Below are 27,624 nucleotides of genomic sequence, written 5' to 3' on the forward strand. Positions count from 1 at the left end.
ACAACCACACGAGATGGGCGTCTTGATTGTACGTGTTTTGTGTGCTGGCGACACACACACACACATTCTCAGACGCACACAGTCGCATCTACAAACAATCTTCAATTGTTGCTCTCTCGTTCTTGTTCCCCATTGTTGTTGTTTTGACTGTCGCGTCGCCGTCTTGATAAGCATGAAATTTTATCACGCTTTCAATAAACTTTTGGAATATTTGTTAAGCGTGTCGCATTCACCGAGCGACCCAAATTAAAGCGTATATAATATATTAAAGTGTTTTTAAAATACCTCTATTGTTTGACTTCGTACGCAACTTAAAGTTTGCTTTATTTCTTTGCAGCGCGATGTCTTAATACTGGAACCAACTGGCTCCGACATCCTCAACTGTGTGTCCAAGGGCAAGAGAGAGGTACGTTTTGTGTTATATACAAACACAGTCTAGATAACATATTGCTTTTGAACTCATGCACATATTCATATCCCTTGCAAAATTTAACAAAATAAATTGCAAGTATTGCAAATATTTGGAAGCATCTATTTTGGCCATCATCTCGTTACCTGAAACTTATGCATTTGCCTTAATTTTCCTTCGCCCCCCAACACACACCTACACACTATTATTTTGTTACTTTAACTATTGTTTTCACTATCGAATACACACAATATTGGGCACACATCAAGAAGGTCGAGTGCCGGAATCATATTCGTGTCATCCAGCCGATGAACTTCAATGGACATCGCCTCTACGTTTGCGGCACTAATGCGCACAACCCCAAGGATTATGTCATAAATGTGAGTAACCGATTTGACAAGTAGCATAATTATACAAGAATATATATGTATGTAAATAAGTCCTAGACTTTGTCAGCTAATTGTGTGCGTCACTCAAGGAGTTAATTTCGCTGGCAGCAATGCTACAGAAACTCAAAATTAAAGTCAACTAATGCGCTTTACTCACCCTTCTCTCCTTTCTTGTGTTCTTTCTTTCTTCTTTCTCTCGCAGGCCAACTTAACACATTTACCCAGATCCCAGTACGTGCCCGGCATTGGGTTGGGCATTGGCAAGTGTCCCTACGATCCTGCTGACAACTCAACCGCCGTCTATGTGGAAAACGGAAATCCCTTTGGTTTGCCTGCGCTGGTAAGTCCAAGTCGTGGCAAGTCTCGCAAGTCTCGCAAGTCGTCGTCGCAATGCCGACGGAAGGAAAAATAAAAGGGAAACAAAAAGAAAAGTGAAGAAAAAAGAAACGAAAAATGTCAATTGTAATAAAATTACAAAAGTAAAGTAAAGGCAAAAGAAAAGGCAAAGGCAATGGCAATGGCAAAGGGCGAAAGGCGAAAGCGAGTAGAAAGTAGGAAGTAGGCAAGGAGCAGCAGCAGCAGCGGCAGCGTCGCTTTGGGGCATGGGAACGTGGGGCATGTGGCAAGGGAGAAAAGCAAAGTTCTGGGAGGCCAAATGGCAAGAAATTTAAAAGAGTCGCAATAAAGCAGCTGAAATTAAATTAGAGTGAGGCACACACACATAGGGACTGAGAAGCTATGAAGTGAATCGGGTCTGAGGCACGTGCTTACACTTTACGCGTAATTGTGTGCGTGCCTGTGTGACTGTGTGAGTGCGCGCGCGTATGTGTTTGTGTGTATGTGTGTGTGTGCTATGCCTTTCCTTTGCCTTGCAAAATCAAATTTCCCGAATATTTGGCGCTAATTTGCCTGCATTGCCAGCGATCCAACACAGAGACTAAGGTTAAATCCATTTGGCTTTTCTCTTTTTCTATTCCCCCCTTTTTTTTTAGTATGCTGGAACGAACGCTGAGTTTACTAAAGCTGATTCCGTGATATTCCGTTCGGATCTGTACAACTTTACAACCGGTCGTAAAGAGGCCAACTTCAAGCGGACCGTCAAATACGATTCCAAATTACTGGACAGTAAGTTTTGTTTTCCATTTCATTAAATATTGTACAGAATTGATTTAAATTGGCATCCAGATCAACAAAAACAAAACACAATAATTTCCAATTAAAATCGTAACATTCATTTTCTATTTTCCGAATATGTTTATTGCCACAACACAACAATTTCACTCAACAAAAAAGTACTTCAGATTTACTTCAACTAATTTCGTTATTTAAACAATTTATTGCAAAATCCAACATTCCACAAATAGAAATTATGTTCGCATCGAAAATTCAACCAATTCTCTTAACAAATATTTTTGGTTTTTATTGCAAACAAATTCGCTGCTAACAAACCAAATAAATGCAATTCAAAATGTGCAGTAAAAATTGAATAGAAATCTACAATTCGAAGCTCTCAAAAGCTTTTTTGTTATATTTACTCAAATGAAAATAAAATTTCGAAATATCTTTGTAATAAATACAAATATTATTTATTACTGCAAAATATTTTTTTTTAAGAAATCAGTATTTCATTAGATTGCATGATTTAAAGAACTATTACTTAAGTGAAGCTCATAATTTATTTCTTTATGTAGTTAGCTGAAGTTAAAGTTTTTAAATTTTTAAATTCTTTGCCTTTAATTCAACTTGAGTAGCGAATATTTCTCAGTCGATTACGGTAGCTTTCCAACTTATTTTAATGTGTATTTAGCATAAAGTATAACTCTTATTTTAAATAATTTTAATAGCTTAATTAATTTGCAATTTAATTCAATTCAATTCATAATTTATTTTTTGTTTTAATATATATTTACTATCATACAAATAATTCTTTTAAATTATTTCGATAGTCACTTCAATATTTAATTTAATTCAATTCAATTCATAAATGTTTCATTATTCTATATTATTTCAGAACCCAATTTCGTGGGCTCCTTCGACATTGGCGACTTTGTGTACTTCTTCTTTCGGGAGCACGCCGTGGAGTATATCAATTGTGGCAAGGCCGTCTATTCACGTGTGGCACGCGTGTGCAAAAATGATCGCGGTGGCAAGTACATGATCAGTCAGAACTGGGCGACGTATCTTAAGGCGCGGATGAACTGCAGCATATCGAGCGAATTTCCCTTCTATTTCAACGAAATCCAATCGGTCTATAAGATGCCCAACGACGATAGCAAATTCTATGCCACATTTACAACGAACACGAATGGACTGATTGGCTCCGCGGTCTGCAGTTACGATATAAGAGATATCAATGCGGCCTTCGAAGGTTAGTGTGGAGGGAAAGAAGCTTTAAATGTGTGGGAGTGAGTGAGTGTTTGTGTGTGTCTCAGTGTGTGTCTCGGCAAGCGTAAGCACGAGATTTATTGCATTGGCAATAATTCTCTGTGGCGCCATTTTTACGAACGTGCATGTGGTAGCAGCTATGTATGTTTGACTTCTTCCAACGTTTCCCATTACGTTTCAGGCTGCAGCTGCCGGAAGAAATTACGCTCACAGGTGCTGCCAGCTGTGTGTGTGTCAATGTGTGTGTGTTTACTGGTATCTATGCTTGCTTGTGTGTGTCTGGGTGTGTGTCTGCCGTACACAGCAGCTTTGGCATTTTAGCGTTAAATGGCGCGAGTTGAATTGATGTGCCTCTGCCACTGCCTTTGCCACTGGGGAGTCTGCTGCTGCTGCTGCTGTTGGCGAGCTCGATGCTTGGCTGGCTTTAAATGCTTTAACATTTGCCACAAAATGGCGTGCTGCTCGGCCAAGGGTAGCAAACAGCAGGCAGCAGGCAGCAGGCAGTAACGGTAACAAGATATGCGTGACAGGTGTTAACAACGCCCATACAGCCCTTTGTTGTTGCTGCTGCTGAGTTGCAACACGCAACTCACGACGCATGCAATTTGTAATGCAACGTCATATGCACACTAACAACAACTATGAAAAAAATAGAATTCTGCTGGCACTGCATAAAATCTGGCATGCAACATGGCAAACGCATGTCATAATTTAATCCAAACTACTCGCAAAACGAGCGGCAGTCTCTCTGTCTCTCTCTCTCTCTCTCGCTCTCTGTCGCTCTCGAGCATGTGGCAAGTGCAAGCATGTACTTAAGTACGAATATATATTTCTATATGCTTGTTCTCTCTATTAACATGCAAAGTGCATGCTTTCAAATAGTAGTTGCAAATGCTCAAGTTTTGTATATGTCAGCACAGCACAACTACACACAGCTTGTATTCAAGCAAAACGCGACATCTACAGATGTGAAATTCATTTCCGTTGCAATTTCACTCGAATTCAATTTGTGCTGAAGATTAATCAGTTGTATGCGGTATGACATGCTTGTAGAAAGATTGCGAATGGATTAAAGTGACATTCAAATATACCAGCATACATATCCGAATTCGTATTCGTATTCGTATGCATGAATTTATTTAGGCGACAGCTGCCAAAATCAAGTAGCGCCAATCACACAACTGTGCAACTGAATGTGCTGGCACTTTGTTGAAAAGTTCATTAACACCATAAAATTGTGTGTATGGAGCACTGCCAAGACCAAGATACAGACAGACAGACAGACGAATCACAGACTGATGGCGACACAGCGAGAGCAGTGAAAAAATCTGGCATACACTTAAAATTCATTATGCAATGTTTTGCGGGCATGTTGTAACACCCAGTGCGATATGTGTGAGAAAAAAATGCTCCAGAGCCAGAGCAATTAATTATGAAAAACAAATGATTATGCAGCAAACACTTTAAGTACTTGGCAGCAAACCGAACTCTCTCCCTCTCTCTCTCCCGCTCTCTTTGTGTAATTAGTAGTTCGAATTGCATGGTGTTTTTGTTTTTGGTCAGATGCTGTCTGGCGTGGCCACAAATCAGCGCCAAGAGCTCGACAATTTATCATTTACCACACAGCTCGCTGACACACATAAATTTAACGTAGCATACTTTTCTGGGCTGCACTTTTATGCACTACATAAAATACAACTCACACTCTGTTTCTATTATTTTTTGTTCTGTGTTCTGCGTAGGCAAGTTCAAGGAACAGGCGACATCGAATAGCGCTTGGCTGCCCGTGCTGAACTCTAAAGTGCCGGAACCACGTCCGGGCACATGCCACAACGACACCGCAACACTGCCGGACTCGGTGTTGAATTTCATACGCAAACATCCGCTAATGGACAAGGCGGTCGATCATGAATTTGGCAATCCGGTATTCTACAAACGAGACGTAATCCTCACCCGCCTTGTGGTCGACAAGTAAGTAAAATGTGTAAATGTATTCATTAGCGAGCTGCAGTTCTCTCCGTTTGCTGCTGGCAACAAGCCACGTATCTATCTCTGTCTCTGTGTCTGTGTGTGTTTGTGTGTGTGATTCGCTTGTTGACATTTGCCAAGTTTATACAGAGTGCAGTCCTTGTGTTAGCCACAGCCACACAGCACAGAACCCAATGCTGACATCTGGGAGCACTCGCTCACTGACAGCACAAATGTCGCTCCGGATTCTCCAACTGCTGCTGTTGCTGTTGCTTGTTTTTGTTGCTGTGTGCAGCATAACGACTTGTAAAATAACTTGGCCGGAACTTATGAGCAATGCGCCGCAGGATATGCTTTTAGTTAAACGTTTTGTTTTCCAACAGAGGACGCACAAACTTGCTCGCAACTCGCGTGCATTTGAGATTTGTTGAGCCAACAAAAAATAAACGAAGAATTTTACTGACTCTCTGCCATATTTATTACGCCTTGTCCTTATGCTTTCCTTCTTTCTCTTGTTCTCCCTTAGAATACGCATCGACAAGCTGAACCAGGAGTTCCTCGTGTACTTTGTGGCCACGAGTCATGGCCAAATCTACAAGATTGTGCAGTTCATGCACTATGGCCAACGACACTCCAATCTGGTGGACATCTTTGAGGCTTCGCCACGCAACGAGCCAATTCGTGAGCTGACCCTGAGTCAGAAGACTGGCTCCCTTTATCTGGCCACCGATCATCAGGTGAAGCAAATCGATCTGGCCATGTGTGCGCGTCGCTACGACAGCTGTTTCCGCTGCGTGGCAGATCCGTATTGCGGCTGGGACAAGGAGGTGAATGCCTGTCGACCGTATCAACTGGGACTGCTGCAGGATGTGGCCAACGAGACGTCGGGCATTTGCGATACGAGTGTGTTGCGCAAACGTGTCACCTCCTCCTATGGCCAGACGCTGCATCTGTCGTGCTTTGTCAAAATGCCCGATGTGCTGCGCAAGAAGCAGACGCGCTGGTATCATCATTCCACCGAGAAGGGACGGTAAGTAATTCAATATATATATGACTGAAGCTAAAAGTATCTTGAAGTAAGCGCGTCTGCACATATTAGGCAGACTCCTTGGAGACGCAGCTGTCTTTAAGAGACAGAGAGAGAGAGAACGCTGAATGAAAATTGAAAGCAAATAATGAAATCGGAAGTGTAAGCGAAACTTTTGGTTCTGGCGTTGCCAATGCTGCGGTAAATTGACACTTTAAAATGCTGTTGAAGTCTGCTTTTTGGCGTTTACGCACCAGGACAACAACTGAACAGTTTTGAGTCAGAGCAGGAGTAGAAGCAGGAGTAATAGTCTGTCTGTAATGGAAAAAGTTTCAGCTGTTTAGCTGTTCAGCTGGCGCTGCCAAAGTTTCACACACTTTATATTGATTTTTATTGTTGCGTTTCCAATGAGCGAGCGAACGAGCGAGAGACACTTTTCCACTCGTACTACGAAAAATGGAAAAGCAACTCAAAATAGAAATGCGACTCATAGAAAATCTGCTTATCTTGCCTTTTCGGTCTGTCTCATTTCGTTTCATTCTGTCGTCTGGCAGCTACGAGGTGCGCTACACGCCCACCAAATACATCGAGACCAACGAGGGCGGCCTTGTCTTGTTGGCTGTGAACGAGGGCGATGGCGGACGTTACGATAGCTACTTGGATGGCACCCTGCTGTGCAGCTATGGCGTTACTGTGGATGCTCACAGGTGAGTCTATGCGGCAATTAAATTTACCGCTTGGGGCGTCAAAATATCCATTGTGCAATTAGAAAGTTGGCGCGCATTTGTTGAAAACTTTCAACTTTCGACGTTCGTCGTTCGACTTTTGCATGTTTCTCTGCTGCTGCAGATAACTTATTGTGCCACTCTGCTCTTATATTTCTTTTCAATACAGATGTTCGCCGCCATCGCAGAAACAGGACTACCAGAAGATCTATTCGCATTGGTGCAACGAGTTCGAGAAATACAAATCAGCCATGAAGCAATGGCAAGCCAAGCAGGAGGTAAGTGAAACGGATTTCAATTAAATATACATTTAACAACTGGCACAGCTGTTAAGCGAGAATAAAAGGGAGAGCAGAGCAGCTGCCTTTAATTGCTCGCCGTTAATTGTTTTAATTAATTTTTCATGCAAATCGCTGATGCTGTGTGCCTAATTTCCATGTTATTTTATTCGAGTCGAGTCGCTTGCAATTAACGAAATTATTTTTGGTTTTCTGATTTTTCCACCTGCGCTACCTGAGATTTGAGTCTAATTAAATTTGCGACTCTTGCCGCTTTTTTTTGTACATTGCAGCAATGCGGCCTGAAGGACAAAACGGCGCCAACCAGCAGCAATGGCAAACATGTCAACGATGTGTTCAGCAATGACGCCTTGGTCTGACCCAGAAGTAAGTATACGACTCGTAAGCCAAGTGCATATAGATTTCAGTTTATGTTTTATGTTCGACCCACCCCCGGTACACAGAATCCGAATAAAATGAAATTAACAAACTGCCTTTGCCTTTGCCCTCTTCTGCCTTTTCCCCCACAAAAAAAAAAAAAAACAAATGAAATAAAATAAATTCATGCTGCCCACACTCAGAGTACTTGTTCAGCTCTGAGGCCTTGTCGGCGGGTGTTCGTTCCACTTTCGGCCACCAATTGTACATTTTCACCTTGGTTATTGTGCTTGCCACGTGTACTACTAGTTTCTAAAGTCTCTAGTTAAAGTAAGTTGTTGTATAAATGTGCCTACAAAAACTCTAACTTGACAGATTTGTAATTTATTATTCTTCCTTTCTGCCTCTCAACTATTTGCAGCCGACGAGAACATTGATGACCAGGTGATAACTGATTAAGTAGCACCCAGAAAGCAGTGACAAGAGCCGAGCAACCAACTACAAAGACTGAAATTTTTAAGCTTTTGAAAGACAATATTTCAATATGTTTTCAATATGTGTTTGCTTCATTTACAAAAAAAAGAAAGGTACTTGTACTCGTATATAGAAATTGTTTAGTGCTCCTTTGTTTGGCATTCGAATGTAATCTTATTATCTAAGCAACAAACCATCAACAACAACAAATACACACACACAACTAGCTAAACAAGTGTTAAGTAAACGTTTAAAAGTTACTAACAAAAGGATCCTGCCATAATGAAAATGGAAAATACGGTTTTACATACATAGAACAGAGTCTCTATTTCTAATTCTATTTCTATTTGCGATAACTCTTCGGAAAGTATCACGAAATTATTGCTAAGACTAACTTAACAAAAATGAAAACGAAAATGAAAATCAATATGAATATGAATATGAATATGAATGAAAGAAAATCCACCTACATGACATAATACTCGTACATAGACGAAGCTGAACAGGACTTCAAGGAGCTGCAACGACAGCAAACGAATGAAATAGAAATATTCAACGAATTTTTGCCTTTATTTTTTGAGTATATTACGTAATGCATTTGGATTTCTATTTCTATTTCCGTTTCCTGTCCCGTTCGTGTTTCTGTTCTGTTCTCATTTCTGTTTCTGTTTCGATTGTGGAAACAACTTTTGGCAAATCAAATACATACAAAGATTGTGTCGCTTGGCCATGGGAAAGATCTTAAACGAATTTGTATATTAACTAGCAATATTTGTTTAATAATTCTAGCATTAGTTATATAAAACTTAATATTAAAATACAATATAGTATGTATCAATAAGTAGTACTTACTCAATAACAACAACTGGCTCTGGCCTCTGGCGTACATTGTATTTTATGGAACCAAAATTTCAAGATATTGCCAACATTTTGAACACGCACAGCCCAACTTTGGTCTCTAAGGTTAAGGTTAAGTATTGTACATAATGATATGCTTTAGTTATAATCGATTAAATGCATTTACAGCCACTAAGGATATATGTTTTATGAATGAATCCAATAAAAATTAGAATAGTCTTGGCCTTTGTTTTAGTCTGAGCAAGAAAATAAATTGAATATTTTGTGTACGCTGGAAACTTCGGTTCGATATTGTTTTTACATTGTATATTTACGCATTTTTTTTCAAAAAGTTTTTTGGCTAAACAAGAACACGCTAACGGCAATATTTGGCCGTCCTTGTATAGATTGGCGCGTTAGCCTGATGTTTACTATAAGCAATATATGCATACATATACACACATACATACATACACAGACACACATAGTTACTGCATTGAGACCAACATGCTCATCTACATAGACACATATAGAATATATAATACTTAAGTATAGCGTATTTATTATTAATCCTAGATATAAGTAAGTTGGTGTGGCAAATACAGTTTAATAATGTTTAACGAAGTTTGGATGCTGTCAATCGTTGTTCTATCTGAGAGATAGATATGTAGAGAGCGAGACAGCTTCTGAAGCCATAGAGATACATCAGATAACTGCCAGATAAAAGCCCCTATTCTCCTCCCCATTAAATAGTTCAATATGCGATAAACTTAAAACTTATCTAACTATCAACAATATTGAAATGCAAAACACATGGAAAACTAAACGCTTCTCTGATCGGTAGGCCATTGAAGGTCGTCTTTCAAACGAAGAAAAGATATGAAAAGAAAAGCCCATAGGTACATTATTCGATGGTATTGTAGGTATATATGCGTAATTTAATAAATAATATTTTTCTAAAGGTTTTCTCAGACAAAAAACGAAATAAAAACAAAAAGAAAATAAAACTAAACAAAACAATTTTAATGTTTCCATCTAAAAGTTATCCACACACAACAACTTTTAGCTTAGTCCTTAGTAATATCCATTGTAAATGAATAAAAAGTGAAAAATACTCTTATTGTATTTTTGTCAGCTACTAATGCTCTGAGCTTCTAACTTGATACACAAACAAGTTTCTTTTGCTTTTTGTAGACACAATTTGATTTAAGGTTTATTGTAAATAATTTAAAGATTATGTGAAATGTTTTGTATGACAATCACATGATGTTGAGCAAATGAAAATATATTGTATTATGACCCGTATAAATGAAGCAAATTGCAATCTCAGTAATTAATGAATTCAGAATGCAAATAAACGCAAAAAAAAACAAAAGTAATGAATTACAAATTTAATATAAACACAATACATATATATATATATATAAATAGTTATATATATACATACTTTATATAGTTAAAATAGCATAATAACAAAAGAACAAAAGAGAATCCTTGTAAAAAAATACAAATTAATCGCAAAGTTTTACAAAGTATCCAAACAATAAACATAATTCGCGCTTGAAATACATTTGCATATGTGTATGTCTGTATACAGTTTTCTGTCTATGATAAACTATATTGAATATTTAAAGAATTATCAAAGCGAAACAAAAGAGAAAAACATAAAAAAATACGCAAAAAAAAAAACAAAATACAAAAAAAAGTTATAAAACACAGCTGCCCAGAGGAACGTATCATGAGCTATCTTAATATTTCGAAAACAACAAATAATAATAATAAAATGATAAATAATGAAAACATACAATTAAACAAAGAACTTAGCTGTAAACATAAAAGAAAATGCAGTAAATAAATGTGATAAGATTCTTTAATAGAAAATTCTTGTTTTACTTTCGCTGAAGAGAAAAGAAACTAATATTAGTCGAACGTGTAAATTTATATATTTTTTCTTGCGGTCGCTAGTTTAAACTTTGCGGTAACTCGAAGAAGCATCAGTTGTGTACAGTTTCAGGGGCTTAAGTCTAAGAAATGTTCAACATTCGCAGCTGGTGTTGGGGCATCTAAGGGTTGAAGGTAAAGGTAAGGTAAGTAGAATTCCGTGTGTAGGTGCGCACTTGTATTTATATATGAAATTAATAGAGGTATAATTCAGGATTTAAGTTGAGAAATGTTTATTTCTACGATACACGCGACTACATTAAATTCAAAGCGATTCAAGGTGAAATTCTTGGCACAAATGTTTCCATTTTACGATTCGACTTTTGGCAGAAAAGTCAATAATATACATAAAATACATTTCCCTTATTTATTTTCAATTAAATGCGGGCAACTTCGATAGGTAAACCACAATAAAAAGAATCGAATTGACTTGAGTTCTGCTGCGTACATTTCATTTGTCGCACTGATAAATGAAATAAAACGCAGACGAAGGAGCGCACACAGAAAAACTATGGCCCCCTTGTGAAGTACCTGTCAATGGCAGAAATATACACCACGACACACACACACACGGTCACACACGTGCACATGCACACACACACTCGGATCGCATGTATGCAATTTAATTTGGCTGCCTTTTTGTTTGCGGCTTTGTTTTATGCAATTTTCTGGTGGTTCTTTCAATTTATTATACAATCCAACTGCAATTGGGTTTGCTGTTTTTAATAGTTTCACAACTCGCACACCAGCCGCAGGTCAATAACACTCACACACACACACACACACATATATCGCACACACACATTTGTTTGGTTGACAGAGGGGAAATTGCATGCAGCTAATTGGCCACAGGCTGTGACTAGACTCGAGTTACGATGGAGGCACATTGAAATTACTAGGTCTGTCTGCAACTGCTGCAAGATGTGGCATGCCCCACAATTAGTCACATTGCAACAAGCAAAGACAGATACAGTATGCAATTACAGGGCAACCTATTTAATAATTCAATCGATAAATACACCGCGTAGGCTATATCTTTTTCTTATAGTACACAAACGTTTCGTCGGTGCTAATCTGTGTGGCTTATACATGCAATAGGTATCGGGTAACACCTTGTTGTAGCCCAGATCGTACACCTTGCTCTGTATACTCTCCAGAGTGTGGCCAGATCTCATCGATAGGCAAAAAAGGCTAAAAATAAAATGCAAGACATACAATTGAAATCAGTATCAAGAATCCAAAGATTGGACGAAATTAGTTTTGATCCCAATCAGTCAGTACCTGCTTTAGTCAGTACAATAATAAATAAATATATAATACATAAATAAATTATAAATAATATTCAATCATATAATTGGCATTACGACATTGTACGTATTTTGCTATCCCTAATGTTCACAATGATTTTTCCTTAAAGAGTATGAACAACCCCGCTTTAATGCACTATTAAATTACGATAAAATTTTTACAAAACTTTAAAAACTTGTCGATGGCACGCAACGATTTTTATTTTGTATTTAATTGGTAATACCTAATTTCAAGAATTGAAGATATCTCATACCCTTTCCTTATAGTAATCGAACGATTCGTCGGTGCCAATCTGTGGCTCGTACATGCAATAGGTATCGGGTAACACTTTGTTATAGCCCAGATCGTACACCTTGCTCTGTATGTAGTGCATGGAATTCTCTGGCTCTGGCCAGAGTGTGGCGAGACCTCGTCGATAGGCAAAGCATAGCACAGCGTCTGCGATTCGCAAGTTGATGGATCTCAGTTTTCGATGCGGAGCATAGACATCCCGCTTGACCAGATCCGTTGGCCAAATGAGGCTGGCTAAACGTTCAGCTGCCACCAGGAATGTCTCATCTGGAACTGCGGTCATCCCCGAGAGCATTACACCCAAAGTGAGGCCAGATATAATGTAATCGCTGCTGCAGTAGCCCGGCTGATACACTTTGTTGGCATACTTTATCGATGGCAGCGAAATGCCCGAGATGTAGATGCAGCGACCTTTGGTGTATGTATAGGCATCCTCTGCTGTGCATTCCATTACCTCGAGTGGCCGTGACATGGCGAATATAATCGGGTGCTGGGCACTACGTTCCATGGCTCTCAGCACATCCTTGGTGAAAGCTTTTTCGCCCAGTCTGAAGCCAATTAATATGTTCGGCTTGACAGCATCAATGGACTCGACGAGTCCCTCAACCGGCTCATGCACATGCTGGAACTCCTGCATTCGTTCGGACACCTTCCAAGAAGTGCGGTTAAACACTACCAATCCCTTGCCATCATAGAACCAAATGCCTGACTTCGCTGCACTCTCATTCAGTCCCGATCTTTTTAAGTAAGCCACACACATCCGAGCCATGCCAATGCAGAAGCTTGAGTCGCCATGGAAGAGCAGCACGTTGTCCTTGAACTGCAGCTTAGTGATCTGTAGTGCTCCCAAGATGCCCGCTAATCCACAAGCTCCCATATACTGCAGATCGATGTCCACTATGCACTGCTGCTTACGATACAACGACAGCTGCTTGATGGACTCCGAGGAGCCAAAGTCCTTGGTTTGTATGATGGCACGCGAGCCAAAGAGACGTATCACAGCATGTGTGAACTCCTCGAAAAACTCGTCGAACTCCGCCGCCGAGATACGTTTCTGTCGAATCCCACAATATTGAGGATTCTGCAAGAGCTGCTCATTGTCCGTGCCCACATCCAGTGTGACTGGCAGACAGCAATCGGGTTCAATGCCGCCGTGCACGACATTCGAGTACTTTTTGTAGACAATCACTGGAGTACCATTGACACCTTGATCGCCCCAACTGAGCACCGACTTGCCATTGCTCACAATAAGACAACGAACGTATTCGGCATATGGCCAATTGCTGAGCACATCGTAGATGTGTCCACGATCCTTGATAGTGATAAACATGCCGCGAAACACAGTGTAGAATATACCAAACTGTTTCACCAAATATCCAGTGGTAGCGCTTACAAATACCTTCATATACTCATCGGGATTACTCATCAAAAAGCTGTAAAACAACGTTCGATTGCGTGCCTCAAGATCCGTGAGGAATATGTATTTAGCCATTTGGGAAGTTAACGTGGCAAAGTATTTTTGATGTGCCATCACCTGCTGTTCCATGGTCAGCACAGCATGCGGCAACAAGCCATGAATGTTGAGCAATTGACGCTCTCGATGACTAAAAGACAAGCCCTTGCTGTACCTTCGATAACGCAGACATTTCTTCCCGCTCATTAGCGAGGGAGACAGCGTTAGATCTGTGCGCCAAAAGTTATCCGTATCCCGTGGTAAACCTTCAATCTTGATAAGATTGTCCTTCTCGCTAACGCACTGAGTCACGGGTTTTTGTTTGTTCTGCATTTCGTTAACGTATTGTATTAATTGAGTGTGTGAATACTATAAATAAAAGCCTGCTTCTGAATTGTACAAAATACTAGGTCGAATTTTTTCATTGATTCAGTGAATGCTAAAATACAATAGTAAAAATCCAAAGTTTAAAGCATTTACTTTAAACAAGAAAAACATGCAAGAGTGCCCTTAATCATTTTGAACAAAGAGTTAGTTATATAGATACTATACGTGGTCTAATCAGCTATCTGCTCTTACAACGCTCAAAAGATTGTTTTTGAGAGTATGTTTATTCAAAACCCCGCCTTATACATAAAACGATGATTGCTTATCTGAGGCACGTAGAAACTTTAGACACTTTCAAAAAATTTGAATATATCATTTGAGAATTTGTCGGTTTATCTACAATCAGTTTAAAAACAACTTCATCAAAATAAAAATGTTTATATCGACATGCAAAACCGTTGGTCAATTCATATTTCCATATATCTAGTATGTGTACAGCTTGTGTCTTGGTGCACTCTGGTCGCATTTAATTTGGTCTCATTAGCATTTCGTGGAAGAGAAAGGTTCTTAGCATTATGTAAATGTATCTAGTGCACTTTGTGGCGACCTCAGACCCAAAACCGACACCTTCAAACATCCTCGCGGAATCCTTGCGCTGAACTTTGCTCAACACGAACTTCTCGAAATTTGATGCAAAATATCAACAGAGACACGGCCAAGACAGACAGCAAAGAGACTCGCAGACACCCAACTCGCACACCTTTTATGCTAAATATCCCGCCAAAAAGGTGTGGGAGATGCCAAGAGGATAAAGAGCGAAGAGCGAGAGAAGATGGTGGCTCTGAACAACAGCCATTTGTGGCAAGCAGAAGTGCACTTGGGCAGCGGCCTTAAGTGAAATGGCAACATCGTTATTCGAGTATTTCGTCCAAAAGACTAAAGTCCTGGCAACGGTATTAAAAAACATCCACCCAACCGCCCAACCAGGCTGCCCTATAAGCGGCTTAATTCCGCCGGGGAGATGGCTACAAAATTCGGGGAATGACTGTTGGTTAACATTAATTTTTAAAAAATTCCACAAAAGTTTTTGAGGCAGTCAAGCGACTGCAAACTAATTTGCAAATAGATCGGAATGAATGAATATTCGTATTCAAAGCGAAAATTCATAAACAAAATGGATGTGTGAATACAAAATAATACCCAGAGAGGGCCCCACTCACAATATCCAATTAAATGGGCGAGGTGTGAGCTGGAATGCGTCAAATTCTCATAATGAAATCAATTTTCAATCAATCGCTGGGGGACATCGGCAACAGTCAAAACTCAAACTTCTCATGTGCTGCGCCCGGACATCAAAAGCGATGCCAACAAAGTAACCAAACTGACCAAAATGTCCAATTGCCTGTCGTTGTGTGAGTCTGTGTGTGTGTGTGTCACATGTATATGTGTGTACGCTTTATTTCCGAGAGAACGAAGAGGGCTTAACGGCAATTCTTTTTTGGTTGCGCTTTGTTTTGCCAGTCTGCAGGAGATGGAGTTGGCAGCTGTTTGGGGCAGCAGTTGGGGCAGTGGCACATTTGCACTTTTTGGACATTAAAGGCAACACCATTTGCAGTTTTTTCATCGTCTACGGATGTGCTGCAAATTGAATTTCTGCCACGGGACATATTAAGTGATCGAACTTCGCTTCGCACTGCCTACGGCTTTGGCGTTTTAACATAAAAATTTATGCGCTAGGTGCAAGGCGAAGACCAAAAGGAGAGCAAAAGGTAAAGACCATAAGGGGACACCAATTCCAATACACACACACACGAATATATCGACAATGTATATGTGTTTGGCTGTTTTCCTTTGAGTTGCATCTGGGCACAAAAAATGTTTATGCGACGTTTATACAGCGCAATTTGAATATTTTATGGAGCAAAGTCGATTTCGGACAGCAGAGAATGGAGCAGAGCAGAGCAGACTCGGCACGTGCACTAAAAACTTTTGCATATGGAAATTGATTTCCTTTGGTGTCATGCCTTACTTATGCATGCCAATATCTATATATACTATATATATCCCTGTGTGTGTGAGAGGCGAGGATGGGATCCAGTTTGGCATTGGTCATTTGCTGGCCAAATATTTTGACAGTTGTCAAGAGCATAAAAACAAAAGCAATTCGCACCTCTTCCGATAACAAAATGGTTTTCATACATTTTTTGAAATATGCTCAAACTAAGCAATTTATATGCTGAACGTGACGCACACAATCGTTATCAATAATACACATGCGACACTTGGTACAAATTGAAGGAAACTCACCCGACATTTCTCTCTCGCCCAAGTTCTCTTTTTATTTAGCAGTTTAATTTGTGAATCAAATGCATATTTCTTTCTACGCTCGGAAAGATAAGATGAGCAGAAGAATGCTTGAAATAATAATCAAGTAAAGCATATGCATTTAACTTGCCTTTATATGTCAGTCGTAAATATTGTATTTTAGAGGTATTTTCTAAGCGAGCATAGTTTATCATATTTTAGGTACCTTTTTTCATTGTCTTTTTCTTTTGCTCTAATTGTACATTTTTAATTAAATTAAATACATAGCTTTTTCAAAGTTCTGTTTTGTATTTATATTATATCATATTTCTAATTTAATTTACTTAAGAGAAGTATAAGAGTGGCTGAGAAGATAATAAAATAAAATATATGTATTTAACTTTGTTGTACATTTCAGTCGTAAATCTAAAATATCAGAGGTATCTTTTAATCGAACTTGTTGGTGTTGTTTCCTTCTTTATCTTTTCCTTTTTCTTTTATGCAATGTTTTTAATAACATTTTGAAAACTAAAATATTTAGACCTCTTTCCTTGATCGACAAGATAATACAGTTTTAGTAAATATAATGCTTTTAGTTTATATGTTTTTGTTTTTTTAAATATTCAGAAATTGGAAACCAAAAATATCCCAGCTTACCCAAGCTTCTATTTGTATAGAAGTTTTTCATATAGTGTCAACCATTTGTTATTTGTTTTGCGCACTGTTTTTAAATATTGAATTGAAAACCGCTTCACAAAGGGTACTCGATGCGATGCTGGGTTAGTTGCATAAAAAGTGTCTGCTCTGATCACACACATATATCTATATGCATATAGAATATATAAATTGCCGCCACAAAAGCGACCAAAAGCGCATTGCAGCAGTTTATTAAATTATATATCGGATGCAGAAGGGGCCTCAAGTGGGACTGAAGTGGGAGTTAAGTTTATCCAATGCCAAATGCCCAGTGGTGCCGTATTGCATTTTGTCAGTTTTTTAGCGAATAATTCAAACATTCACTCTGCATATAGAGTTTATCCACAGTCCGCTGGGCATTTAATGAAATGTCGCAGTTTTGCGTTTTTTTTGTTTAAATTGGCATTAACGATTTGATAATTTACGATGCAAATTGCAAGTTGCAAATGCCACATTTCGCATAGCAAATGCCTGTGACAGAAATTTGAAACATGATTAACTGACAGAGAGCAATGCATCGAATCGACGAGAAACTCAAATAAATGTCACACGAACGCTGTAGTTTTTTGCCTCAACTCGTTCAAAGCGAAAAGTCTTAAATAAAAAATGTATAAGCTTAATAAAAGCGCTGCAGCACCAGCAGAAAATAGGGGCGGGGGCACGTGGCAGGGGCAGGGGCAGGAGGCAACTGAGGACGCGGTTCGCAAAAGTCGCACGACTTTTCTTCTTTCCTTCTGCTGTTGCTTTTGTTGTTGTTGTTGTCGATTGCTTTTGGCTTTTTCGACAGGCAGCCGCGGCTTCGCATTGGCGGGCTTGTTGTGCCACACACATGCCACATACACACACACACAAACATATACGTAGATAGAAGGCAGCATATAGGACAAACTTTCAAATCGGCAGCTACGTGCGTCAAAGCCAAAAAGCGCCAACTTTATATCGTTGCCGCTGTCGTTGCTTTTACTTTGCAACTTCAAAAGACTTTTAGCTTATTTTTCGTACGTCTTTGCTAGCATTTTGTTATTTATTTTCCGTTTTTATTTCCCCACATTCAAGTTCTTCTCTCTCTCTTTTTAAACTTTCAACTTGGCAGCATGCAGGGCACGCTTATGTTTTGCCCATTCAACTGAAAGCCGAGCAAAGAGAGAGAGAGATAGAGAGAGATGGTCTTTTGTCGAATTGAACAACTAAATATTTAATTTGTTTATAGAGCAAGCGGAAACTTTGCAATGCCGAATTATTGGGGCAATAATCCAAATAAAATCACAATAAATATTAAGTTGAAGCAGCAGCAACAGAAATAGCGTAATTAACTTGTTGCACGCGTTTCAGAAGGCAATCTAATCGCATGTATCCGGCAAATAATTCTGTGCCACAAATATGGCAGACCAAACTGGCCAACAGTTCGTACTTATTTGTGGCAAATTAAAGAAAGCATAAACACGAAATCAGCACATGCAAGCAATAGAGCTATGTGTGAGTGCCAAACAGCCGTTCTGTCCGCCTTTTCAAATCCGCACATAAAAATTGTTAACGGAAGCGAAAATTAATTAAAGCCACGGACAAGGGCAAAGCACGCGCTGGCACGCAACTCAACGCTGACCAAAAGAGAGTCAGAGAGAACAGAACGAGGAAGCATAATTCCTCCAACTGGAGGAGGCCAGATGGGAGGCTGCGTTGCGCTGCAAAATCAAAATATGTTCACCCCGCGGACGTTACGCGCTTTTAGACGTGCTCAAATATTTGCCAAACGTGTCAAAAGCGTAGCAAACTTTGCGCTTCAAAGCATCAACCAGTCTTCATCCCCTTCCACCTCGGCTAACTAGCACAATTGATTGAACATTGTGCGGGTGTGCAGGTGCCGCAGATGAAGAGAAGGAAGAGAAAGGGGCAGAAATACTAAAGCAGAGGAATGGAAATGTCACTGGGGCATGCCCGAAGCAACTTGCAGCTGCCTTGCATCCCTGTGTTCGGTGTGCGGTCAGGCAAAAAACAGTGATAAACAGCGATAAAAATAACAGTTCGCATTGCACAACAAAAAAGAAATCATGAAAATTATCAAAACATTTTAGTCTTGACACCTGACAATAACAATAATGTTCGCTCTTCTTCGCTCTTTGCTTTTTGCTATTTGCTTTTGTGTGTTTGTTACACTTTTAATGCCACAATCAAAGTTCATCTTATCGCTGATGCCTGACATTTTGTGGACAGTTGAGACTGTCTAAATGTCAGCTTGACACTTGCCTAAGTGCTGCTTCGATGCGACAATAACAATATTGATAGATGTCTATAAACAGAATAGGAATATTAAAGGCAGTTGATGACGCAGAAGTAAAACACAACAATGACTGAAATGGATATTTGATAATAAATTTAAATGCAAGTGAAAATATTTATTTAAAAGCAAGTGACAGCCAAAGAAAAACTTGAAGAAGCAACTGAAGAATCACTTGGCAATTGGCAAAGTTAAAGATCTTACACTACTTGGCAAACAAACTCAATTGGCACTCGCGAGTCTACAGGCACATAATTAAAAGTACCCAAAACTCAACATGAGCAACGGGAACGGCAACGGCAACGGCAACAAAAGGGGCAACAGTAACAACAACAACAACAACAACAACAGCAACGAGAACAAGTTACAGATTAAAAACAAAAATCTGGCAAGTCGCAGTCGACAACTAGGAAAATGCTCGCGCAAGCAGTTTGCTTCGTTGCCAGGACAAGTTAATTTATGGCAGTCAGTGAACCAGGCAGATAGCACAGCCAACAACAACAACAACAACTACAAGTGAGGCAAAGTGAGCGACTGAGCAGACAACAGGCAACAACAACAACGAGAATAACTCAAATGGCGGCTTCTTGTTTTGCGCCTGAAACTGGATTTTATTTTTTTGTTGTTTCAGTTTCTGTTTTGTTGTTTCAGTTTTATTTTATTTTTTTGGCTGTGCGAAAACTTTTGCTAATTTGCGGTAATGTTAATGCTGAACTTTGCACAAAATTAGTCAAGTTCTGGCGCGTCGGATTAAGCGCAATGTTACGCCAAAGTGTTAAGTTGGAAATAAATGTTGACACTTGCGGTAAAATGCGAGTTCTTGTGCCGCAACATAAACAAAAGCGCCGAACGTTTTAAAACAGCCAACCAACCCCCAAAACGACGCGACGCACACATCCTTTTGCCCATGCCATGTGAATGAAATTAACTTGCGCCCCTAAAAGTATGCAAGCAAAAGCCCCATCGAAGCAGTCGCAGGTGCGCTCGAACCCATTTCGCCTGCCTTCCTTTCCTTTCCCCCGCCTCAAGTTGCTGGACTGCAGTTAATTATGAGTAAGTTGGCCATAACCGCAACACTTGCGGCGCGCTTCCATGCAATTCCTTAGGCCGAGCGCGAACGCGAACGCGAGGAGCAGCTGAGGTATGCCAAGAGCTTGCGAAAATATTTGGTGCGGCAAAATTAATTTATAAGTTTGGTCCGCAACTGTCGCGAAAGCAGCGGACCAAGCACTCCGCTGTGTGGCTGCGTGGGCAACCTGGGACAACTTTGGCGTGACGTGAAAGTTACGACACTTGTGGCAAGTGCTAGACTTGGCTGGACGGACGCTAAAAATTTATAAAGTGTTATATGTTATGCAATTTGCCCGAACTCCAAACTGTAATTGTAACTGTAACCGAAACTGAAACTGAAGTCAAGTCAAATAATTTACCTAAAAAATTGCCTCAATAGAGCTGTCAGCGTTGACGACGATACAATTATTGGTTTGTATGCGCACAATTTACATTCACATTAGAGACGCAGAGGTAGAGGTGGAAGAGGGAGGCAGAGACAGGCTTGTAATAAATCAAACCAAGTGAATAAATCATAACTGTGTGCGCACCCATACTGATATTCATTTCATACTCATGACACATGCGAAAGTGAACGCGAATGCCACGACGACATGAAATAATGACATGAAAATTGACAATTTTATTCCTACTTAACTTGCTGAATGAACGAATGAATATATCAAGCGTGAATGTCTGTGTGGCTGTGTGTGCGAGTGTACGTCTGTATATGTGTGCTGATATATTTTATGCACAGTTTGACATGCGAGCGAGAATTGAAGCCCAGAATGAGTGACAGCCAGTGACTAACTGAGTGATACAGTAACAGCTGTCAAAGTGTGAATGACGCACACACACACACACACACACTCAACCATATGGATAAATGCTTATTCAGACACACACAGAGTCGTACTTTGGTTTGTTTTTTCTTGTAAATTGTGAAATTTCCATACACTTCCGTGTGCACTTCATGACACAGACACATCACCCACCGAAGTCTGCGCTGGAGTGTGATTTAAATCTGGCATCTGCATTGGTCAAGGCCTGAGGTCTTGCTTTATTGCCCAATCGAATTGCTTTTGATATACGATAAGCAAGATAAGCATTATTTATGCGCCGCATAAATCAATTGTCCTATTAAAACTTATGAAATATTGTACAATCTCTCTCAAGCTGCCGTCTTTCAATTGTTCGCTGCACATCTCGTGACACACAATCGCTCTCGAAACGAAACTCAATTAAATAATCACCCATAATAAGCGTGGTCTCCACAAAAGTCTCCCCAAGTCTCCGCACATGTTTGCCACCGCTGCTGCTGCTGCTGTTGCAGTGGATCGTCAATCTAGTTGCAAAATGAAACGGGAACGCGTCGCATCTCTGTGTCTCCTCGGGAGCCTGTTAATCTCGATCTGTTCGGTTGCCAGCGCTGCACCGCATAGTAAAAGCGATGACATTATCATGGTCGAGGACATTGTGAGTCTGAGTCCAGGTGACAAGGAGGACACCAACGTGGCGCTAATCACAATGAGCGAGTCGAACTCCAGCGAGGAGGACAGCTCATCGGCCAGCAAAGAGGACAATGCGTCCGACGATTTGATTTTTCTGACACGCAAAAGTCAGACATCAAATGCAACTCAAACTCAAACCAAAGCCCATGTGGATAGCTCGGCATCTGAGGAAGAACTGGAGGAGGAGGAGACAACAACAGCAACTTCGAATGTGTCCCCCATAGACATGTCTGCGTTTGTGGCACTAATTCCTACACAACAAGTGCATGCAATTGTCAGCGATTACCATCGCAATGACGCGGAGGTGCAACGGGCCTACAGAATCCTCAGCAGTCGCTACTTCGCCGAAAAGAAGCAGTTGCTCATCCAGTTGCCGGAAGTGCAGGCCTTCACTCGTTATTTGAATGCCAGTGGCCTGGATGTCCTCAAGCTGGTAAAGGACGTGTTGCGGGCCATTGGGCCGAGCAGCACGGAAGTGCCTACGCCTCAGCCAGAGACTGCGACTGAGTCTGCATCTGCGCCTGCAGAGGACATCAGCAGCTCAGCGTGCAACGGTGCGTATGAGTGACAAGTGAATGGCACAACTCTGCCTTAACGCTTTTCAATATGTGGCACACACACACAGGGAACATGACAAACAAGTTGTTGGTTGCATAACTTCGAATTGTCTCTCGTGCTGCAGCATTATCGATGCTCACACATGCCCCATCACCTTTGGGCAAGAGTTATTTGCAGTTAGCAACGAACAATGTAGACAAGGGCAAAGCCCAGACATCATCAGTTCATAGTCATAGTTATGCACTGGACATTGGGCGCTTTTAATTAAATATTTTGCCAGTTATTGATTTGACTTTGGCTTTTTGATTTCGTTTGCAGACGTGGCATTTCCCCCAGATAACCTCGAACCCCAAACGAACAGCACAAGGGAACAGGTGAAGGGACTACAGGGATTGGTCGATAGTGTGCTGGAAGCGCTGCCACAGGATCAAATATTGGCCACATTTTTCGATAAAATCGAAGCGGATCAACAGTTCTCGAAACTCATCGACAGTATTGGCACGCCCAAGTTCTCCAAAATTCTAAGCAATCTGCAGGTGAGTCACCTTTCCGCATCTTTCATCTTCACTTCTCCCTTTCCCTTGCCCCATTTGAAACTCACCTCCGGCACGTAGCTGACTTTCAAAAGGTTCGATCTAGGCGCCCTTTCGAATATGTTTTAAACAATTATTTAGGTGCGTCCGCAGAACTCGTATGTATGTTTCTGTCTTGGAGATGGAGATGAAGATGGAAGCAGCTCGACCGCGGCTGCCTAATAATTTTCACCAGCAGACGTGAGAAAAATATCATAGCAGCATTTTATTTTATTGGGCTCGATGCTTTATTATGGTACGTCTGGAATCATTCCATCCAGCACTTGAAATACATGCGAAGCTAAAAACTCTCTTACTACCACATACGTTCTCGTATACAAATCAACTTCCGGCGGTTTGCCACCGAACTTCTGCAAAGTTTTTCATTCCCTGGCTCTCCTCTATGTCTCTGTATTTTAAAGCAGACTTTCCAAGTGCCAAGGCGTTTTTCTTCTAATTGGCAATTGAGCTGGTCTACGTGCTGTACATATTTATGAAATGGCGCGATGGCAAAAAGCAAAACGCGCGTGTTTTTCTTAATGCTTTACTCTCTCTCTCCGTCTATGTTTTTCCATGCCTGTCCTTTTATTTTTCTTGCATCGAAGGCAATTTATGTTTATGTGTGAAAATATGCCAATTGATTTGGCCCAAATGGCGGGCCTATAATTGAAAACAACCTGAGCACTTCTATTTGTGGAGAGCAGAACTCTTAAACCGCAATAAAAATATCCATGATTCGTTCCGCATTCTTCACAAAACAGTCACAGCAATTAAAGCGAACTGGAGTTGACTTCTAATCTCATCACGCAGCTCTGTCTTGAATTGTAAATTCGATTTTGTATTTTTCCCTTAAGTTTATTTATGTCAGAGAAAAGAGAGAATTGAAAAGTATCATTATCAGAAAATGTAGTGAAACATAATTAAAGAAAATAAATCTGTAATTCTGACAAATCGAAAATGAATATGAATTGAAATTAAATAAATTTTTTTATTTACTTTAAGTTTACCTATATTCAAATGAGGAATACATTTTTATGGAACTTTAAAATTAATATCAATAAAGTTTGAAAAAAGTAATTCAATTAAATAAATTTATCCATTTATTGACTTTTAAAATACAATTAAATTTAAGAATTTAATTTGCTCTTATCTGCTTTTAATGTTTTCTTTAATATAAATATATTTACTAGTTCGGTATTGTTAGGTATTTGACATTTTTATTTCAATCATGATTCCAAAATGTGCTTAAATTAACATTCACTAATGTCACGCAATAATTTTCACATAATTAATAAGGCTTCTTACTTTTATTTTTCAGAACTCTGTGCCGCTGCGTTATCAGCTTGGCGAGCTGCAAAAATGCCGTATCAACATTGGCCAAATAGTTGAATCTCTCAAGTCGTATTTCTTCCTCTCGAGTTTCTAATCACGAATTTGTAAACACGCAACAATTAAACGATGTGTTCCACTTTTGATAACCCAAAACGGGACGAATTTGAAGCAAGCGCATTTTATGTTTAATAAGCTGAAGAATCTTTTCGGGCTGGAGACATTTCGATTACGTTTTCGTTTTCGAGCATATGCCGAGGCAATTATTCAGTGGATGTTCCTGTTGGGGGCCGTAGGGAATTGGCAAAAGAAAACGGCGCATATTAATAACGCTTTCGGGCGCATCGAGTGTGGCACAAAAAGAGGGTTAAATGATGCAAAGGTGGTGGCTTTTGGTGCGTCAAAAGTTTATCTACGAAAAAAGTTGGCAAACTGAAGCCCAGCTCAGGTTCTCTCTTTCTCGCTCTTTCTCTTGCAGTGTCTCTGATTTATGCCGCTTCGGTTCGCTTGGTTGTACGCTGCTGGGGCAGTGGCAGTGGCAGCGCAACAGTTGCAACTCTCTTAATGTTGGCGTTTATTTGAATAAACTGAAACTTCTGATTTCACAGGGCAGCTGCCAGGCAGAGAGTGTGGCACCAGCTATGGCAAAAAAGTTGAAAAACTTTCTCGGTTAACTGATTTCTACACCGACACCTGCAGCTAGAACCAAGCCAAAAAAATAACACAAAAAACAAAAAAAAAAAAAAAACGAATGTACTTTCGCGCCCCCCAGGAGACTCATAATTTAGGTAGAGTATATCAATAAATTACGCATCCCGCTGCCAGGCACTTTTTAAAGTAGATAAAGCGACGGCCGTTGAAATGCAGACTGAAATGAAATTGTTGTCGAGCTGCTCTGATCAACGAGACCGAGTGAGGGCTACCCTTGACACTCCGACACAGGTCTATTATGCGTACTGACCAGCTATTGACTGGTTTGCGCCCGGTGACTGCTTGGCTGGTGGTGGGTTTCATGTCCAACCATAACTCAATGGGGTCCAATTGATTGCCCTTTGGCCCTGGCTTGCAACGGCAGCCCTCCCCCAATAACTCGATGGCGGTGTTGCTGTAAACATGCAAGCTGACATAAGCTACGCGTCGTGCATCAGCTCCATTAATCAATTACAGACACACCCTCGCATCAGTCCCCCAATTGTCCATTCTTCCCCTCCACGCCTCCTCAGTGCTGCAGTGGCAGTGCGACAATCACGACATGTCACACAAGTGTCTAAATTCAATCTGCACAACAGCAGCAACCACACACGCAGCAGCAGCACCAACAAAACAAATAAAAGAATGAACCGAAAAAAAACGTATCGCAAGAGTCGCAGAAAATCCGTCAATCTCAGCTGGCAGCTGGCAGACGCACCTGGCTGGCAGCTCGGGGAAAAGTCAAAGCTTTTGTCATTTGCAAATGTCACTGAGGCAAATTTCAAAATATATCTGTGTCACATAAAATTTCAGCTTTAAGCAAAAGCAAGTGTACGTTGAAACCGCGTAAGCTTGATTCAAATTCTTTCACTCCAACTTTTTGGGCCAACTAAATTTCTTCTTAACAAATTTACCCATTGGTCAATCTTGGCCATGAAGTTGTTATCCTTTCTGGACAATTCACATGCCGTCGAAGTATCGATTTGTCAAACCCTCTCGAATGCAGCGAACAGTTGTGCCCTGCTGCCCTTCGCCAGGACCAAGAACACGCCCACTGTGAAGCAACTGTACAAGCTGCAGAAGCATCTGGAGTCCGATCTCTTGGCATGCGATGCTCGCCTCTCGCTCTTTGTGGCAGCTGCCAACAGCTATCGCTGCGAGTCGTTACTCTGTCCCTTTCCGGAGGATTTTCTTGACAGCAAACAGCGTCCCAATATGAATGCCATCTTCGATGTGATTGCCGACTTCGATCGCCTCGAGTTTATCCTGCAACAGATACTCACTGGCAATTACAGCAGCGGTCACAAAAATGTCTTCAAGTTGCTTTATGCTGTGCTGGTGAAGCACGGCGAACGTGTGGCACTCAGCACTCTGCAACCGTGTGAGTTCGAAGAACTCTATACGCATCTCAAGATATCTGCTCCCTCGACGCCGCCCACACAGATCTTTGAGGTAACACCGAGTCTGAAATGTGCCCACACCAAGGCTTACTCTTCACTCCGAGATCAGTATCCGGTAAAAATCGGTTTCTATGGCGGCAAGCTGGAGGAATTGTATTCTATGCTGACCGTCGGTTGTTTGCCCCTGGACGAACCCATTCGACTCTTTTGCAATGTGGACGATGCCCTTAGTCAGAGTCAGTATGGCAGCAGCTGGGGAGCCTCGCGCTGCGGCGCCTTGCTCAGTTGTGTTGCGGTTGTGGAGTTTGCTGTGATGCCAACGCTTGTGATCAAGGATGAGGAACAGCGGCATGTGATTGTTCACGATGCCGATTGCATTCAGATATCGTATTTGCTGTTCTTCGGCAAGAGTTTCACCCAGTATGAAACGGCGTTGATGTTGCAGCCGAGAGTTTATGTCGATTGGGATGCCACCTTTAGGTGGCTGGCGTCGAAGAAATACGCCATCTCATTAGGCGTATACTTGATGATGCTATCGATGTCAATGTCCAGTGGCCGGGGCGTGCTCTACAGACTGGCTACAAGTGGAATCTACGCTATAAGAAAAGGCTTTCTACCAATTTAAAAAATCTACTTTTTTCCATATTTATCGACAGATTTATTCAATCTTTTGTTCTCCAAAATATAAGAACAATAGATTGTGGATATTTGCCAATAATTCTGGGAGAATTCCATACAAATTATTAGAGAGAAGTTTCTACATTATTTTTTAAAGAATTTGAAGTGAATAAAAACTGAAAAGACAAAGCGACTCAAGGGCAAGTGCAAGAGGGGTGAAGTGTTGGCATGAGTCACAGCCGAGCATAAATAACAACAATTTAGCATTACAAGTGACGTAGTAAAAATTTATATGCTCTCGCACATTTTCAATTTTCTGCAATTTTTCCAGCAATTGTGTGAAATTCCTTGCGGCAATTCGTCGGAGGAGCATCAGAGGAGGACGGAGGCACGCAGTAGACGTTGCATAAAAGGGACGTGGTCAGATTTGT

At 40.6% G+C, this 27,624-nt stretch overlaps 4 protein-coding genes across 6 annotated transcripts in view; 3 read left to right on the forward strand and 1 right to left on the reverse strand.

The window, feature by feature from the left end:
* The window catches only part of LOC117567334 (semaphorin-2A), a 59,527-nt gene extending 48,931 nt beyond the window's left edge, over positions 1 to 10,596 (forward strand). Inside the window, exons 5-16 of one of the 3 annotated variants that reach the window (XR_004572052.2) lie at positions 338 to 406; positions 679 to 789; positions 1,001 to 1,138; positions 1,791 to 1,923; positions 2,810 to 3,166; positions 4,926 to 5,154; positions 5,678 to 6,181; positions 6,733 to 6,885; positions 7,073 to 7,181; positions 7,475 to 7,568; positions 7,763 to 7,889; positions 7,981 to 10,596. Coding sequence is in view for 2 of the 3 variants with exons in the window: in XM_034247253.2 (XP_034103144.1) it covers positions 338 to 406; positions 679 to 789; positions 1,001 to 1,138; positions 1,791 to 1,923; positions 2,810 to 3,166; positions 4,926 to 5,154; positions 5,678 to 6,181; positions 6,733 to 6,885; positions 7,073 to 7,181; positions 7,475 to 7,561 (1,890 nt within the window). In the remaining variant the exon portion in view is untranslated. The remainder of the gene's footprint in view (positions 1 to 337; positions 407 to 678; positions 790 to 1,000; positions 1,139 to 1,790; positions 1,924 to 2,809; positions 3,167 to 4,925; positions 5,155 to 5,677; positions 6,182 to 6,732; positions 6,886 to 7,072; positions 7,182 to 7,474; positions 7,569 to 7,762; positions 7,890 to 7,980) is intronic. The other 2 variants (XM_052004357.1, XM_034247253.2) reach the window with 2 other exon arrangements.
* A 1,770-nt stretch (positions 10,597 to 12,366) lies between these two features.
* Positions 12,367 to 14,196, reverse strand: LOC117566498 (NADP-dependent malic enzyme). The gene has a single exon (XM_034246038.1). The coding sequence runs from the start codon at positions 14,194 to 14,196 to the stop codon at positions 12,367 to 12,369; it is 1,830 nt and encodes a 609-aa protein (XP_034101929.1).
* A 7,654-nt stretch (positions 14,197 to 21,850) lies between these two features.
* LOC117570917 (uncharacterized) lies at positions 21,851 to 24,656 on the forward strand. Its single transcript, XM_034252825.2, has 3 exons — positions 21,851 to 22,580; positions 22,903 to 23,120; positions 24,475 to 24,656. Exons 1-3 carry the CDS (start codon positions 21,872 to 21,874, stop codon positions 24,580 to 24,582), a joined length of 1,035 nt encoding a protein of 344 aa, XP_034108716.1. The 5' UTR covers positions 21,851 to 21,871; the 3' UTR covers positions 24,583 to 24,656.
* A 1,273-nt stretch (positions 24,657 to 25,929) lies between these two features.
* LOC117571354 (protein mono-ADP-ribosyltransferase Parp16) lies at positions 25,930 to 27,382 on the forward strand. The gene has a single exon (XM_034253463.2). The coding sequence runs from the start codon at positions 26,109 to 26,111 to the stop codon at positions 27,198 to 27,200; it is 1,092 nt and encodes a 363-aa protein (XP_034109354.1). The 5' UTR covers positions 25,930 to 26,108; the 3' UTR covers positions 27,201 to 27,382.
* Positions 27,383 to 27,624: the final 242 nt, after the last annotated feature.

This window comes from Drosophila albomicans, chromosome 3, assembly GCF_009650485.2.
Source record: "Drosophila albomicans strain 15112-1751.03 chromosome 3, ASM965048v2, whole genome shotgun sequence".
NCBI lineage: Eukaryota > Metazoa > Arthropoda > Insecta > Diptera > Drosophilidae > Drosophila > Drosophila albomicans.